Consider the following 17,713-nt stretch of genomic DNA (forward strand, 5'->3'; position numbering starts at 1 on the left):
TCTGGAACACAGTAAAGGCAGTGCTAAGAGGAAAGCTCAGAGTCCTAAACACCTACATCAAGAAGGCTGAAAGAGCACAAATTGACATTCTAAGGTCACAACTCAAGGAATTAGAGAAACAAGAACAAACCAAACCCAAACCCAGCAGAAGAAGGGAAATAATCAAGATTAGAACAGAACTAAATGAAATGCAAACAAACAAAAACAATATAAAAGAGAAATGAAACAAAACCTGGTTCTTTGAAAAGATAAATAAAATGGACAGACCATTAACAAGATTAGCCAATAAAAGAAGATAGAAAATCCAAATAACCTCATTAAGAAATGAAATGGGAGATATTACAACTGACACCATGGAAATACAAAAGATCATTCCAGGCTACCTTTACACAAATAAAGAAGAAAACCTAGAAGAGATGGACAAATTCCTGGAAAAATACAACCCTCCTAGCTTAAATGAGAAAGAGTTAGATACCCTGAACAGACCAATAACAAGTAGCAAGATTGAAATGGTAATTTAAAAATTACCAACAACAACAAAAAAATTCCAGGACCTGACAGATTCACAGCAGAATTCTACCAGAATTGGTACTCAAAGAAGAATTGGTGTCAATCCTTTTGACACTATTCCACAAGATAGAAAAAGAGGGAACATTCCCAAACTCATTCTATGAAGCCAGCATCACCCTGATACCAAAACCAGGAAAGGATGTAACACACACACACACACACACACATACACACACACACACACACACAAACTCTACAGACTGATACCCCTGATGAACACAAGGCTAAAATCCTTAAAAAAATACTAGCTAACAAATTCAATGACATATCAAAAAGATAATCCACCATGATCAAATGGGTTTCATACCAGGGATGCAGGGATGGTTTAACATACACAAGTCAATAAATGTGATATACCATATAAACAGAATTAAAAACAAAAATCACACGATTATCTCAACAGATGCAGAAAAAGCATTAGACAAAATCCAGCATTGTTTTATGATTAAAACTCTCAGCAAAATCGGCATACAAGGGACATATAACTCAATGTAATAGAAGTCACCTATGACAAACTCACAGCCAACATAACACTGAAAAGAGAAAAGTTGAAAGCTCTCCCTCTGAGAACTGGAAGAAGACAAGGACGGCCACTCTCACTACTCCTCTTCAACATAGTACTGGAAGGTCTAGGCAGAGCAATCAGACAAGAGAAAGAAATAAAGTGCATCCAAATCGGTAAAGAGGAAATCAAGCTGTCACTATTTGCTGAGTATATGATCATTTACTTAAAAAACCCTAAGGACTCCTCTAGAAATCTCCTAGAACTGATAAAAGAATTCAGCAAACTTTCTGGATACAAGATTAATATACACAAATCAATAGCTCTTCTATACACCAACAGTGACCAGCAGAGAATCAAGTCAAGAACTCAATCTTTTTTACAATAGCTGCAGAAAAAGTAAAATACTTAGGAATATACCTAACAAAGGAGGCAACAGATCTCTACAAGGCAAACTACAAAACACTGCTGAAAGAAATCACAGATGACACAAGCAAATGAAAACACATCCCATGCACATGGATGGGTACAATCAACATTGTGAAAATGATCATACTGCCAAAAGCAATCTACAAATTCACTGCAATGTGCATCAAAATACCATCATCATTCTTCACAGAATTAGAAAAAAACAATTCTAAAGTTCATATGGAACCAAAAAGAGCCTGCATAGCCAAAGCAAGACTAAGCAAAAATAACAACGCTGGAGGCATCATTGATACGGTACAGCTCTGTGTCCCCAACCAAATCTCATCTTGAATTGTACCCCCATAATTCCCATGTGTTGCGGGAGGGACCCGGTGGGAAATAATGGAATCATAGGGGCACTTTCCCCCATACTGTTCTCATGATAGTGAATAAGTCTCATAAGATCTAATGGTTTATCAGGGGTTTCTGCTTTTGCGTCTTCCTCTTCTTTGTGCCTCCGCCAGGACTTGCTTCTCCTTGTTTTCTGCCATGATTGTGAGGCTCCCTGAGCCACATGGAACTGTAAGTCCAAATAAACCTCTTTCTTTTGTAAATTGCCCAGTATTGTGTATGTCTTTATCAGCAGTGTGAAATCAGGCTACTACAATCACACTACTTGATTTCAAACTGCACTATAAGGCCATAGTCACCAAAACAGTATAGTACTGGTATAAACATAGGCACATAGACCAATGGAATAGAATAGAGAACTGAGAAATATACCCAAATACTTATAGCCAATTGATCTTCAGCAAAGCAAACAAAACATAAAGCGCAGAAAGGACACTCTTTTCAACAAATGGTGCTGGGATAATTGGCAAGTCACATGCAGGAGAATAAAACTGGATCCTCATCTCTCACCTTATACAAAAATAAACTCAAGATGAATTAAGGACTTAAATCTAAGACCTGAAACTATAAAAATTCTAGAAGATTATATTGGAAAACCCCTTCTAGACATTGGCTTAGGCAAGAATTTCATGACCAACATCCCAAAAGCAAATGCAATAAAAACAAAGATAAATAGTTGAGACTTAATTAAACTAAAAAGCTTTTGCACTGCAAAAAGAACAGTCAGCAGAGTAAACAGACAACCCAGAGAATGGGAGAAATCTTTACAATCTATCCATCTGACAAAGGACTAATATCAGAATCTACAATGAACTCAAACAAATCAGTAAGAAAAAACCAAACAATCCCATCAAAAAGTAGGCTAAGGACATGAATAGACAGTTTTCAAAAGGAGATACAAGTGGCCAACAAACATATTTAAAAATGCTCAACATCACTAATGATCAGGGAAATGCAAATCAAAACCACAATGCGATATCATCTTACTCCTGCAAGAATGGCCATAATCAAAATATAAAAAAAACAGCAGATATTGGCACAGATGCGATGAACAGGAAACACTTCTGCACTGCTGGTGGGAATATAAACTAGTACAGCCACTATGGAAAACCGTGTGGAGAGTCCTTAAAGAACTAAAACTAGAACTACCACTTGATGCAGCAATCCCACTATTTGGTATCTACCCAGAAGAAAAGAAGTAATTATTCGAAAAAGATACTTGCACACGCATGTTTATGGCAGGACAACTTGCAATTGCAAAATCATGGAACCAACTAAATGCCCATCAGTCAACAAGTGGATAAAGAAACTGTGGTGTATAAATATATGATGGAATACTACTCAGCCTTAAAAAGGAATGAATTAACAGCATCTGCAGTGACGTGGATAAAGTTGGAGACTATTCTTCTTCTTCTTTTTTTTTTTTTTTTTTTTTTGAGATGGAGTCTCCCTCTGTCGCCCAGGCTGGAGTGCAGTGGCACCATCTCAGCTCATTGCAACCTCCACCTCCTGGGTTCAAGCAATTCTCCTGTCTCAGCTTCCTGAGTGGTTGGGACTACAGGCACCCACTACCATGCCAGGCTAATTTTTGCAGTTTTAGTAGAGATGAGTTTCACCCTGTTGGCCTGGCTGGTCTCAATCTCCTGACCTCATGATCTGTCTGCCTCGGCCTCCCAAAGTGCTGGGATTACAGGCGTGAACCACTGAACCTGGCCAGAGACTATTATTCTAAGTGAAGAAACTCAAGAATGGAAAACCAAATATTTTATGTTCTCACTCATATGTGGGACCTAAACTATCAGGATGCAAAGGCATTAAGAATACTACAGTGGACTCTGGGGACTTGGGAGGAAGGGGGATGAAGGATAAAAGACTACAAATAGGGTGCAGTGTGTACTGCTCAGGCGATGGGTGCACCAAAATCTCACAAATCACCACTAAAGAACTTACGTAACCAAATACTGCTTGTCTCCCAATAATCTATGAAAAAATAATTTTTTAAAAAAGACTGTGTGTCTCTTACACAGTTGGTGGGAGTGTAAATTAGTTCAACCATTGTGGAAGACAGTATGGCGATTTCTCAAGGATGTAGAAATAGGAATTCCATTTGACTCAGCAATCCCACTACTGGGTATATATCCAAAGAACTATAATTCGTTCTACTATAAAGACACATGCACATGTATGTTCACTGCAGCCCTGTGTACAATAGCAAAGACCTGGAACCAACCCAAACGCCCATCAATGATAGACTGGACAAAGAAAATGTGGTACATATACACCATGGAATACTACACAGCCATAAAAAACGATGAGTTCGTGTCCTTTTTAGGGACTTGGATGAATCTGGAAACCATCATTTTCAGCAAACTGACACAAGAACAGAAAGCCAAACACCATACGTTCTCACTCATAGGTGGGTGTTGAATAACAAGAACATGTGGATTCAGGGAGAGGAGCATCACACACTGGGGACAGTTGGCGGGGGTAGGGTAGAGACAGCGGGGCGTGGGGAGGGACGGGAGGGTGGGGAGGGATAACATGGGGAGCAATGCCAGATATAGTATGCACCTAAAGTAAATAAATAAATTTAAAAAAACCAGACTGTGTCTAAGATGCAAACTATAATCAGTGATTTTATAATGTTTTAGGTCTTTGGGAACATAACTGCTATTATAATAGGTACAACTATTATTATATTTTAACACAATTCAATTAACAAATATTCTAATGTATTGGGTCTCAAAGTGGGGGAAATACAGAACTTCATTTAATCTTACAAAACTTCAGAGAAAGGTGAAGCAATTCCCATTTATGAACCGAAAAACAGACCCAGAAATTTACGTAACTTGTTGAAGTATGCACAGTAAATGGTGAAAGCAAGATTAAAACCCAGATCTTTTTGGTTCAAAAGCTCTTAATTGGGCCCTACGTGCCTGAGCAACTTATTTCCATGACCCATACCTCAAAGCCTCAGCCTTCCATCCACTGTTGAGGAACCCTCTAGTTCCATGTCTGTTACAGTTCCTAACCTTTTCTGTATTTCCCTAGTGATTTACAAGCTACCGTGCAATAACTAGAGAAGAATCTATCTTCCTGATTTGTTCTGTCTTAGTATCAGCCTGGAGGCTTAAACACTGTAATAAAAAGGTCTGAGGTAGTTATGTAAATAAGATACCTGTGAATAATTATACAAAGCTTGGTTTGAAAGAGATGAGTAATTTATCCTTAGGTTTGGGGAAGAAATACCCAAAATGTTTGAATAAAAAAGGATATAAAAACTTTAAGTGAGGTAATTTAGGCTTTTCCTCTTTGCTTCATTTTTTCGGGCAGACACATGGGAAAATAAATGCATTCCAAAGCAGAGAAGTTACCATTAAACTGTTCCATTGCAGACAGGTGACAAAGCTCAGCCTTCTCTCTCAGCACCCCACAGAACAATTCTAACCCATTGGTGCAGATGATTCAGACTGGGGAACTCTTTATAATGTGGATTTGTAAGGCCAGAGAAGGACTATATTTCCACTGATGAGGACACAGAGCAAGGGAAAAACAGACAATATGAACCATGCTTCTCCTTGTGCCTTCAGTAAACACTCAATAGGTATTTTGGACTTGCTGGCTAATTAAAAAGCATTTTGATGGGCTCCTGTCATTAAACAAATACTAATTATAGCTCCTCCCATACTCAAGGTAATACACAAAACCAGAAATGATCATCTCAGTTCATGAGGTGCCAGATGATCCCTGCGCAGAGTGAGGAAGGCTTCCTGTGTGATTTCTACCCCTCTGATAAGCAAACCTCCGGAAGAGAATTTTTTTTTCCACAAATCCTCTATTTTATGGCCTCTATTAATTTATTTGTTCTTGAATGTCCTTCTCCCCTGAAACACATATTTTATAATTCTTATAATGTTCAGACATACTGGGTAATGCCTTGAAAAATCTTTGTAGTTAGCAAAATATTGGAAACCACCTACACAATTGAGAAACACAGAGGTAAATCTATCAAAATAGGGGCTGGCAACTATGGGCCCACAGCCTGTTGCCTGTTTTTGTAAATAAACTTTTATTGGAACACAGCCATATTGGTTCATTTATGTATTGTCTATGGCTGCTTTCTTTCTTGTGACAGGGTCTCACTCTGTCACCCACACTCGAGTGTACTGCCACTATTTCAGCTCACTGCAACCACCACCTCTCAGGCTCAGGTGATGCTTCCTCCTCAGCCTCCCAAGTAGTTGGGACCACAGGTGCATGACACCACGCCTAGCTAATTTTTTGTATTTTTTGTAGAGACGGGGTTTCGCCATGTTGCCCAGGCTGGTCTGGAACTCCTGGACTCGAGCGATACGCCCCATGGCTGCTTTCTTAATTGCCATGAAGACTACATTTTAGGCCTGCAAAGCCTAAAATATTTACTCTCTGGTCCTTTACAGAAACTGCCAAACCTTGTGATTTAAAATGTATTAACATTTCACATAATACAGTAAAATACTTCTTTTAGAATAAGCTTAAAAAATGCAAGGTACAATGTTTTATGTATAGTATAATCACAATTATGTAGAAAAAATGGAACTGGGTATAGAAGAGAGGTAAGAAATGTTCAGCATTTGGATTGGTGTGGTAGAATTACGGGTGATCTCCCTTTCACCCAACCTGTATTTCACAATTTTTAAAAATGACCTTACGTTTCTTTTGTAATAGAAGAAACTAGACCTCACTTTAAAAACTCTTTGAGTTCATATCTCCATCTGGTACACAATGGGCGTGACTAAATGCAGTGACGTCTCCCCTTTCGCCCCTCCCCTTGAGCGTGCTGAGGCGGGAGGCAGGAAGTCCTGGCAAGTACCTTATGCTCATCCCGAAGGTGGCTGTCCAGTTCCTCCGTGTGCTTGGTCTCATAGTAGCAGAGCTGGCATTTGTAAGGTTTCAGTTCATTGTGCTTTTCTATATGTTGCTGGAGGCTCTCATCACTGGAGCAGGTGAAGGTACACTTATCACAGCGGAAGACTACTCCCTGCAAGTATTTGGACAGTTTGGACCGGCAAACTTCAATGGGGACAACGCGCTCTTCTGTGGAAACAAATTGAATGGAAAGATGGGAATTTTTACTGATGGCAAAGCAGATGTTTTTTTCTTTGGAATATAAGAAGAAACTCATCCAGTCTTGCTATTCCTCATGGATCTGGTTCCTTGAACTGACACACATGCACACTGCCCCTCCCCTAACCCCCAAACAGCATATTCCTCGGGAACAAGTGGGTGTTTTCAAGACCAAAAGCTCTTTCAGTACTTAATACCCAGAATGACCTACAAATAAAGGTGGAGCAGGCTAGTAGGTGCTTGCTAATTCCTGAATGGAGGTGATTAAGGCAAGGGGGAGGAATGGAAGTAGCTGTGATTTTTACCAACATTAGTGATTACTGACAACAACCAGTAACATGCCTTCCTTCCTCAGCAAGTGTAATTGAGGCTTTACCTAGAGACATCTTTAAAAGGCAAAGAAACTGACATTTCACCAGGCACCTATGGGCTCTATCAGCAATTTTATGAGGCTGGAGTTACTCCAATTTTTACAAATAAGTACAAATGAGCAACAGAATCTTTAAGTAACTCTCCAAAGGTCATAGACATTGCAGTTGGCAAATCAGAGACATGAAACCAGGTCTGCTTAACTGTAAATCTATTATTTCTCGCTATTTCCAATTCCATTCTCATTTCCCCTTCTAAGGTATTCTCAGAGACTCTTCCCTTGTTTTGAAACTAGGGGTTTTCTCATCTAATATCAAGTCTGAAAGCAAACCTGTACACTTTCATTCACTAAAACTCCAACTGTGAAGAGCTCACAAATGAAATGACTGCAGGCAACATTCAGGGGAGGTGGGGTTGCGCAGGAGACGTGGAGGATTTGTGCCTTTTTAGACAGTCTGTAATCTGATTGTCAGAGGGGAAAAAATAAAAGAGAGAGAGGATTTGGGTGCTTTTCCCGTTAACATACCAAATGCTGTAGGGCTGGAAATGCGTGTGCTTGTTTATTTTGCACTCTCTCACCCTTGTGTTTAACTGCTCAAATTAAATTTCACACCAGCCTGCCCAGAGTATCAGCGCACGCGCCAGATATCCATAACTAGGATAAAATTAAAATCTGTGCTATTTATGCAAGAATCAAATATAGCGTGTGTTTTCATGCTGTGTCTGGATTTCAGAAGACTAGGAAAGTTTACAAATGGACGCACACAACATATACTTATATTATTTAGAAACAGCAATGTATTATTAAGTCAAGAAAGCATGATTTATTCCCAGAGTCACTGAATAGCAACGTTTACAGAGCATCGGTACGTTGTGTGCCGAGGCAACTAACTCTTGGAATCCCCCCCTTTATTGTTGGGCGGTGTGCAGGCCCTAGGGAATTTTCTCCTCTCAATGTCATGCCTTAGGCTCAACCACAACACTCTGATTGCAGGGCAGTCACTGCCTTGGGAGTCTTTGAATGCAGCGATTAATCGGCCAGCAAAACCCTGGGCAGAGGAAGTGTAGAAGGTGGTGTCTCCAACATACTCCCTGGAGCTCTAATGCATGTTATTTTCCCTATACAAAGAATCAGTTGCTTATTTAGAAATATAAATATTTTTAAACCCAAGTATAGCAGACAGCTAAGAAACACATGATTATAATGTAATCCACACATTTTTTTAGAATAGCAACTGTTTAGGTCCCTCTAACCATTCAGTTGTATGGTTTGGTGTAAACGAAGAAAAAAATGCTTTGGCATAAACTAGTAAATCTTAAAGGAGCTCATGCTAGGATATTCTATTCCTGTAACCCAAGGTTTCTAAAAAGTAGCATTATTGAAATTTTGGAACGGGATAATTCTTTGTTGTGGGGAGCCAGCCTGTGCATTGTAGGATGTTTAGCAATAACCCTGGCCCCACCCACTAGGTGTCAAACACACCCCTTCTCTCCAGCAGTGACAACCAAAAATGCCTACAGACTAATATACTCTGGGGAAGCAAGACTGACCCCAGTTCAGGACCACTGCTCTAAGCAAAGTGCCAGGCATTAACTGCAAGTACTCTGGGTAAGGTACTCATGGACAGAACCCATGAACAAGCTGGTGTCAACAGCAAGAGATGGGGAGGGCAGGCTGAATCAGGGGAAATTCCCCCCATGCTGGGGATATGCCTTTAGATTGTGTAAGTTCATGGAAAGTGTTGACATGAACCTTACTGGCATCTTCCTTGGGGCTGCATCCCCCTTGCTCTCTCTATATTTGTTCCTGATTTATATGTTGTCATCTCTACTGCTTCCACTTGCATTCTTTGGCTTTGCCCTGTCCTGCCTGCCTTGGTTCCATTGACCTCTGCAGAGATGAAGAACAGCCGGGTATCATTTTCCATATAATGATGTCCCACACACCTCAAAGACAGTCATTCAGTGACTCTCCAGTCTTCGCTTCTCCACAATCAATAATCAGTTCTTTCAAACTTTTCTTATGAGTCTCCTTTTCAATTCCTCTACCACTTTGGTTAGTTTTCTTTGCAGTTTCCAATTTCACTATGTGTGTCCATGTGAATTTTACATGAAGTCATGAACAGTCAGAATAACACCCTGAAGTTCACACAATGATTAATTAACACCACTGCAGTCTATTAAGTGCCCGCTATGGTTCAAGCACCATTAGGTGTTCTGCCCTTGATATAACTTTTTATTCTCATAACACCCTGCAAAGTCAGTTCTATTTTCTTCAGTTTGTTGATGTGGAAACTGAGAACTGATCAATTAAGCTACTTCCTCAAAGTCATACCTCTGGTTCAGCACAAAGCTGTGACCTGGGAGCACAGGTTTGATCTCTGCCAGGGCACCCCTCCTGTACCCCTGATAAGAACTCTCCAGTCTGTATTTGTGTGCTTATAAGACTTTCATTCATAGTATTTAAAAAACACGAAAGCTACAAATTTCTAAGGTAACCCTTTTATGTGAATGTCTTTCAAGCATCTCTACATTTGAGGAAAGGGTCAAGTCCCTGCTTAACTTAGTCTGAAATCTGGGACTTGCCATTTCCAAACTAAGACATTGCCAGTGTAACAAATCTCCTAATTATATGAGTTTTTAACTAAGATATTAATTTTAGAAAAAAGTTAGCTTTTCTCCCTTTCTAAACACATGGTTAACATGACCAAGATAAAAATAAAAAAGACAGATTTTAAAAGGTGGGCAAATGACTGACAGTGTTTTCTGAATGAGGTCATTCATTCTTGAGGCAAATGAAGGACATAAAAGTTAAAAACTGGAATGTTTCCAGTTATAGACTGGGCTCTGCCTTGGTTACAGAAGCTCCGTGCTCAGGGCTTTTTCTAAGGGGGCAGTGACAACTGTGGGTCTTTTTGACTTCACACCTCTCAAAATTACCTTGGGTGAAAACTCAAGGCCTGAATCACACTCATTGTGACTCAGCTTCTAGCACTGGCTGCAAAAATATTATGACTTCTCCAGTTCAACTACAAGATGGATTGTGTCTCTCATCTCCTCCTACTCAAAAGATGCTTGGTGCTGCAGCAGGACATAAAACCGAGGAGGTTGGGCCCGAGAGTAATGTCACATTGTTGCACATGTGTACTAAGGTGCAGCAAGAGCTGAGACCAGCACGCTGTCAAGCCTCGATGGAGGTGAGTGGAAAATTCTGCAGAGTTGCAATACAGAGGGTTAGTTTCTGCTCAAATCGTTGAGAAACCATACCACTGCAGAGCCCAGATTTATCAAGCAAAAATCTTTCCTGAAAGGCAGACCAAAACATAGGCTGGGTTTCCTTCCCAGAACATGCAAAGTCTAAATGAAGCAAAGAGACTGGAAGTTCTTCACTCCACCAAAACTCTTGAGTGCAAATTGGTATGTTAGAGGACTGAGTCCCTCTTTGCACCAAAGCAAAGAAGTGACAAAGGCTGACTGTTAGAAAAACCCATTAAGAAAAGAACGTTATTTTATTTTTTTTGAGACAGTCTTGCTCCGTCGCCAGGCTGGAGGGCAGTGGCGCAATCTTGGCCCACTGCAGCCTCCGCCTCTGGGGTTCAAGCAATTCTCCTGCCTCAGCCTCCCAAGTAGCTGGGACTACAGGCGTGTGCCACCACACTCACCTAATTTTTGTATTTTTAGTAGAGACAGGGTTTCACCATGTTGGCCAGGATGGTCTCGATTTCTTGACCTCGTGATCCCCCTGCCTCGGCCTCCCAAAGTGCTGGGATTACAGGGGTGAGCCACCGCGCCCGGCCAGAGCCTTATTTTTAAAGTATCAATCATCCCCAAACATAGCCATAAACAGACACACATAAACACAAGCAAAACAGTTCCTGGTAGGAAGTATGAGGTTTTGATGTTAGCCAGGCTGCCATCCTCAAGCTAGAAGGAACTAGAAATGGTACCTCTAATTCTATCAGGCAGAGGTATTTGGGGAAGTTGAAAGGAAACATGTAATTTTACTGAATAAAATTAAAGATTGGCAATCTCACTGTAGACTTTATTCTCAAGAAATATGATACTGATCAGATAAATTAGGGGAGATTACTTCCATTCCAAAGCCTCCCACTTATAAGATTCAGTTAAATTCCACATTTGTCTACTTATTAGTAAACAGAAACTTTAATACGCCAATTCAACACTCATAGCAGTGATTGTATGGCTCCAAAATTACAATGTAAATATTTGGCAAAACTGTGTTTCATCCCTAAAATCTGTGGCCAGTTTTTAAGGCTCACTATGGATGTGCAAGGTACATACATAAGGGCAAATCTATGCATGAAACATTGTGCTTCCAATGGTGATCAATAGAAATACCCTCATGAAACTATTTATTCACCTTTTTCTGTCTCTCTTCTCATCCAAGTTCAAATTCCTTCACTGTGCAAACCTTGCCTGTCTCTTCATGGCTGTATCCCTACAGCTTAAAACAATGCTAGAGCTGTCTCCTCCAGCTGCCCAAGATGCCAACAGAAAAAAAGGCCAACGGGAGGAAGATGGCCTTGGCTCCTCTGTCATGAAAAAGCAGGAGGCCAAGAGGGTGGTGAATCTCCTGTTTGAGAAAAAGGCTTAAGAAGGCTGGCGTAAGACAGAACCCCCAGCCCCAAAGGGACCTTAGTCCATTTGTCAAAGTTCCCCACTACATCTGGATATAGCGGTAAAGGGCTACCGTATAAGCAGTTAGAACTGCCTCCTGTGATTAACCAGTTCACCCAGGACTTGGACCCCTAACAGCTATTCGACTGCTTAAGCTGGCTGGAGACAAAGCAAGAGAAGAAGAAAAGATTGTTGGCCTGGTTGAGAGGAAAGCTGCCAGCAAAGGGAATGTCCCCATGAAAAGGCCACCTGTCCTTCCAGCAGGGGTTAATGCTGTTATCACCTCCGTAGAGAACAAGAAAGCTCAGCTGATGGTGACTGCACATGATGTGAATCCCATGGAGCTGGCTGTCTTCCTGCTTGCCCTGTGTCCTAAAGAAGGAGTCCCCGACTGTATTATCAAGGTAGGATGGCCGAACTGGGCTGTCCAGTCCACAGGGAGATCTGTACTACTGTTGCCTTCACACAGGTTAACTTGGAAGACAAAGGAGCGTTGGCTAAGCTGGTGGAAGTCATCAGGACCAATTTCAATGACAGATAGGAAGAGATCCCTCATCACTGAGAAGGCAAGGTCCTTGGTCCAAAATCTACGGCTTGCATTGCCAAGCTGTAAAAACCAGAGGCTAAAAAACTTGCCACTAAACTGAGTTAAATGTACACTGTAGTTTTCTGTACATAAAAATAATAAAAAATCACCTTAAAAAAGCCAAAAACAAAACAATGCTGGCATTTAGTGGGTGTTCAATAAATATTTGTTGCATGAATGAAAACATACCAAAAGTCCTACCACTGACTTCATCCTTGAAATAAAAGTTCAAGGCTTAATTTTTCCCTAGTTAAACTCATCAAATCATGGCCAATCTCGCCAAATGTTGATCTGACATGAGTTCCTATTTCCTGAATGTGATGGGTCTACCAATCCTTTGCTTCAACCTTTGCTAAATTAGTATTCAATGAGTGTCTCATCAGTAACCTGATCAGAATTTGTCCTGGCTTCCTGTCTGTTTACTGACTGAAGTTCCAGCTTCTATATTAGTATCCAAGCGCTTTGTACTTTGGCCAGAACATACTTCTCTGGTAAGCTTTCCATTCTCTTCAGGACCTTGGAAATGTCTAATGCTATTCTGCAAACACATCTTGTTGCCACTGACCTCCATGGTTTATTAAATTGTCTCTTTCCTTGCGTAGTGGGTTGAAGAGTGTCCCCATTAAACTTAAGTCTACCTGGAATCTCAAAATGAGACTTTATTGGGACATGGGGTCTTTGCAGATGCAATCAATTAAGGCCACACTACATTAGGGCCCTAAATCCAATGACTGGTGTTCTTATAAGAAGAATGGAGGGCACAAAGAGCTACACACAGGGAAGAAGCCACATGAAGATGGAGACAAAGATGGGAATGATGCAGCTATAAGCCAAGTGGTGTCAAGGAACCCTGGGAGCCATCAAAAGTCAGAAAGAGGCAAAGAAGGATCCTTCTCTTGTGCCTTCAGAGGGAACACAGCTCTGCCAACACCTTGATTTCAGATTTCTAGCTTCCAGAACCAACTGTGAGAGAATACATTTCCATTGTTTTAATCCACACAATTGGTGATCACTTGTTACAGTAGCTCTTGGAAACTAATATACCCTGCCTTAAGTCTTCTCTGCCTGTTGAAATGTTACCATGGCTCAGTTTGAAAGCCACGCCTCTCTACTACAAACACATATCCATCACTCACTGTCTTGTCTATACTATGAACACGCTCATCTCCTTGAGGAGAGTGGATACTGGGTCTTATGTTCCCCATTTTGCCCAAAGCCCTCCAGCCCCTCTGATAATTCTGTCCTTGGAACAAGCAAATAATGAATGTTTGCTGAACACATGAGTAAACATCATACTTTTTTCGCTATGGCCAACATAAATACCCGATTAGTTCACATTCAGATTTCCCATGAGTGAAGTAGATTCTCTCTCTACTCAAATATATCCATTTATAAAGACAAAAAGCAATGGAAACTCTTATTTTTGTCAGCAGTAGCTCCGTCTCTGGGCCAGTTCAGAAGTTGGTTTTCTTGCTTTTCATCCCACATACTTTAATTAACTAAGGATTCAGAAAGATCTTGTACTGTGAAACCAAGAGATCAAGGATGCTTATTCATGCACAGAGCAGGAAGAAGACAGGTGCAGAAGGAACCACATCTTGTTGCTTTGAGATCAGCCCCAATTCAAAACTGCAAGGCAGATACCCAACCCTGTTTCTTGACTTGTCAAGGCCAGCTTCCCACTGAGCTGCCATTTTGAGTAGAGATGGACACCAAACCCAGGCCAGGACACAGATGGCAGGCACAGCTGTCCTGAAGCACTCCACTGCCTGTGGATCCGTGGTCTTCCCCTCTGACCTCCAGCCCCTCTGATAATTCTGTCCTTGGAACCAGCTACCACAGCTACTAGAACACTCAAACAGGTGACACTACCTCTCCCAGGGGGAGAGAGTGATGCCTGGTGGTTGAAGGCAAGAGCTGTGGGTCAGACTAGGCTGGGTTTAGAGCCCAGATGGATTACTTATTAGACATTGCATCTTTGTCAAGGTGTTGGCCTTTCCGAATCCATTTATTACTTCATCATGGGGGATAACGGCCATTCACCACACAGGGTTTTGTGAGAATTCTATAAAATGACATTTTGTAAAGCGCTTAGTACGGTTCTTGCTACCTAGGTAAGTAACCGGCAATAGTTACCATTGTTGTTATTATTAATGTTGTTATTATTACTATTAATCCTCAAATGCTCATGTTCATTTCAGATGGATGTTTTCTGACCTTGATAAGGACCCTGAAAATGATCTTTACAAGTAAACAGAAGAGACCACAATTAACCAGTGACAGGTAATGTGATGAGACATGGGATCAAAGGAATGGAACTGACTCATAGCTTCACTGCTTACCAGTTAGGTGACTCTGGGTAAATGATTCCAGCTCTCATGGGCCCTGCAAAACTTACTGTTGTATTTATGGTGGGCACAATATGCACTATACGCTATAAACTGTTTCTTCAGGAGAACCCCCTAGACAAATTCCTCTATGTTCCAGTGGCTAGGATTCCTGAAAATTTCCTGAACAACATTTCAAAAAAGGCTAACAAGCTCTTGAAATCTAGTTGCTTCCATGGTTTTCTTTTCTACCATGGTAGGCAAGGAATCTTAGGGCCAAATCTGCAGCCCACTTTGAACAAGTGCATGGCACCTCATGGTATCCACTGGGCATCCAAACTCCCAGGTAGCTTTTTAAGACTTAGAGGTGAACTTTCCACTAGTTTTCCCTTATTTTGCATTTACTCCAATTACCTCATTTGTTTTTTAATCCTATACTTCTGCACAGAAGTCTTTAAGATACCTTAAAACCTTTGTGAAACGAAGTAGATGGCATTTCATTAAATTTAAAAAAAGTAGTTTGTCTCAGTCTCAAGTTTCTCATGCACAAAATGGGAATACGAGTAATAGTATCCTTTATGATGTTGCTGGAAGATGAAGTGACTGTGTGCAAGCAGCACTTTGTGGAGTGAAGAACGCTATGGAAGTATTTGCAGTCTAAGTGTTTAATCTCTCTTTACTTCCCCCTTTCTTGTGCTCTCAGCTCAGGGAGGGAAAGTCATTGAGCTCGTTAGGCATCAAAGCTCTGTTCCTGCCAGGCAGCAATATGGGAAAAGAAAGGAATCAACCACAGAAAGTGAAGACTCACCGTGTCTGTTTGCTCGGCAGCAGCCCTACTGATGGCCCCTTACCAAGCTGTGATAGGGCACAGAGCCACTGAAACACATGGGCTGGAGGACCGGAAGCCAGGTGATTGAGGCAGAACACCAGGCAGGACCACTCGGGCCAAGAATTCCTGCCTAAATGTTCCTACGCTGCTTCTCCCAGCTTGCAGGTGGACATCCTAGCCAGCAACGATCACATGTCTCATTAGAGTGCAAGGGGGAGGAGGGAAATCTGCACATGTTAAATGTTTAGCCTTCCACTGAGTTTGCACAGACATGGGTGAGTATGTCACAAATGTATTGGCCAAAGGCAATGGCTCAGGGGAAATGCGAGATGTGTTGCAAATGCCCCCCAAAGCCTCAGCATTTCAGAGTGAGTGTCATCTCAGCAAGACAACAGATGACACTCATTGCTTTTGAGGCATATGTGACAAATATTGAAAGGCTTTCTAAGAGGCAAAGGAAGGAAGATAGGAGGGAAGAGGAATAAAAGAAGGGATGGAGAGAAAGAACGAAGTAGATGGAAAGATTAGTAGAAACACCAATCAAAATTGCCCATGAGCACTCCAGTAACCTTCTTCTATCCACCTGTGGCTTGAATCTTTTCAGAACAAAGCAGATTCTACATAAACATATTTTTCCTTCCAATGCAGAGGAAGCCTGTTGTTTAACTATGTTTTAATTGGCCAAGGGTAAATGCAACTCAAAGAAAGACCAAAGTGGACTTAAAAGAAGTATCACTGTTTATCAGCAGAAACCAACATTTATGGAACAGTCTTACTGCATCCATTACGAAAAACCACTGGACATGTCCATTACCTCATAGGTACAATCATCTCTTTTAATGGATGGAGAGGTTAAACATAGTTAGCTCTAAAACCAGAATTTAAATCCACAGCCCATGGATTTTTCTAATTATTATTAGAATATATAATACAGACTATTAGAATATGTAACACATCATTTTACAGAATTCTCTCTCCCTCCAACCATTTCAAGGGAAGTTCTACGTTCTCCTTTGGAAATCATTTTGGTCTTCTTGAAAGAATCTCTCACAACCAATAGAGAGCTCTTCACATTTGCTTTTACCTACCCATTTGTTTTCTGTTTGTTCCTTCTGTGCAGTCTACATAAGGCTGTGGGTGGCAGAGTTTTCAGAATGTACAAATCCCCCATGCAGGGAAGCCCTACAGAGTGTTCATTGCAGAATTCATCACCTTTGCCTCCCTCCAGGTGGAGGAAATACTCCCAGCAGGAAGGTGTTTTTACCCTGTTGGTTGTCAAGGTGGTTATCACTGTGGTTTCTTGCTTGAAGATAAGGTGAGGAACTAGGAACAGGCGCAACTGCCACTCTGAGAGAGTATCCCTAGAAGTCCATCCCTGCTGCCTGCCCACCCCGCCCCGCATCCAAGAAAACCAAGTTAGAAAGGCTACCTCGGTGCAGCACGATGTGATCAATCATGTTGCGCTTGTATTTGGTGTGATAGAGACAGAGAGGACAGCGAAGATCTTTGGGGCCCTCCTCGGGAACCGCCGAATGCCCAGCTTCCACGTGCATAGTAAAAGCAGATCTAGGAGAGAGGTTGGGGAGAGAGGTGATGCTTGTGACCAGGGATCATTGCATTTTCACATTTCCTGCTGGCAAACCCATTGTATGTGCTGAAGTGTGGCTCTCCTGCTTGAGGGGCTAAAAAAAAAAGAAATCTGTTAATCATGTTTATTGACCACTCAGAAACTTTGTCACTAAACTGATATCTGAACACTGCCAAATGGTGGTAACTTCTTTTTGGAAACTGTGCCGCTTGGCTGGGTTCAGAGCTTAGTTTGAAAAGAGAAAAATTCTCTAAACACTTTATTCTTAAAAATTAAAAACTGTCTATTAAGAATATGAAGACAAAATCCCAAACAAGGAACTATTTTTCATCATGTTTGGGAGGAGAGAGACTATTTTAAAGCTAGGTTGACTTACAAA

The 17,713-nt window shown here is 41.2% G+C and overlaps 1 protein-coding gene across 4 annotated transcripts in view; it reads right to left on the bottom strand.

The window, feature by feature from the left end:
- The window catches only part of ZNF462 (zinc finger protein 462), a 155,663-nt gene that overhangs the window by 22,701 nt on the left and 115,249 nt on the right, over positions 1–17,713 (bottom strand). For all 4 annotated transcript variants that reach the window (XM_037727893.1, XM_017498575.2, XM_037727894.1 and 1 more), the window contains exons 9-10: positions 17,176–17,312; positions 6,744–6,967 (exon numbers count right to left, since the gene is read on the bottom strand). In XM_037727893.1, coding sequence (XP_037583821.1) covers positions 6,744–6,967; positions 17,176–17,312 — 361 coding nt within the window. The remainder of the gene's footprint in view (positions 1–6,743; positions 6,968–17,175; positions 17,313–17,713) is intronic.

The sequence above is a fragment of the Cebus imitator genome, unplaced genomic scaffold (genome assembly GCF_001604975.1).
Source record: "Cebus imitator isolate Cc_AM_T3 unplaced genomic scaffold, Cebus_imitator-1.0 Scaffold244, whole genome shotgun sequence".
Lineage (NCBI taxonomy): Eukaryota > Metazoa > Chordata > Mammalia > Primates > Cebidae > Cebus > Cebus imitator.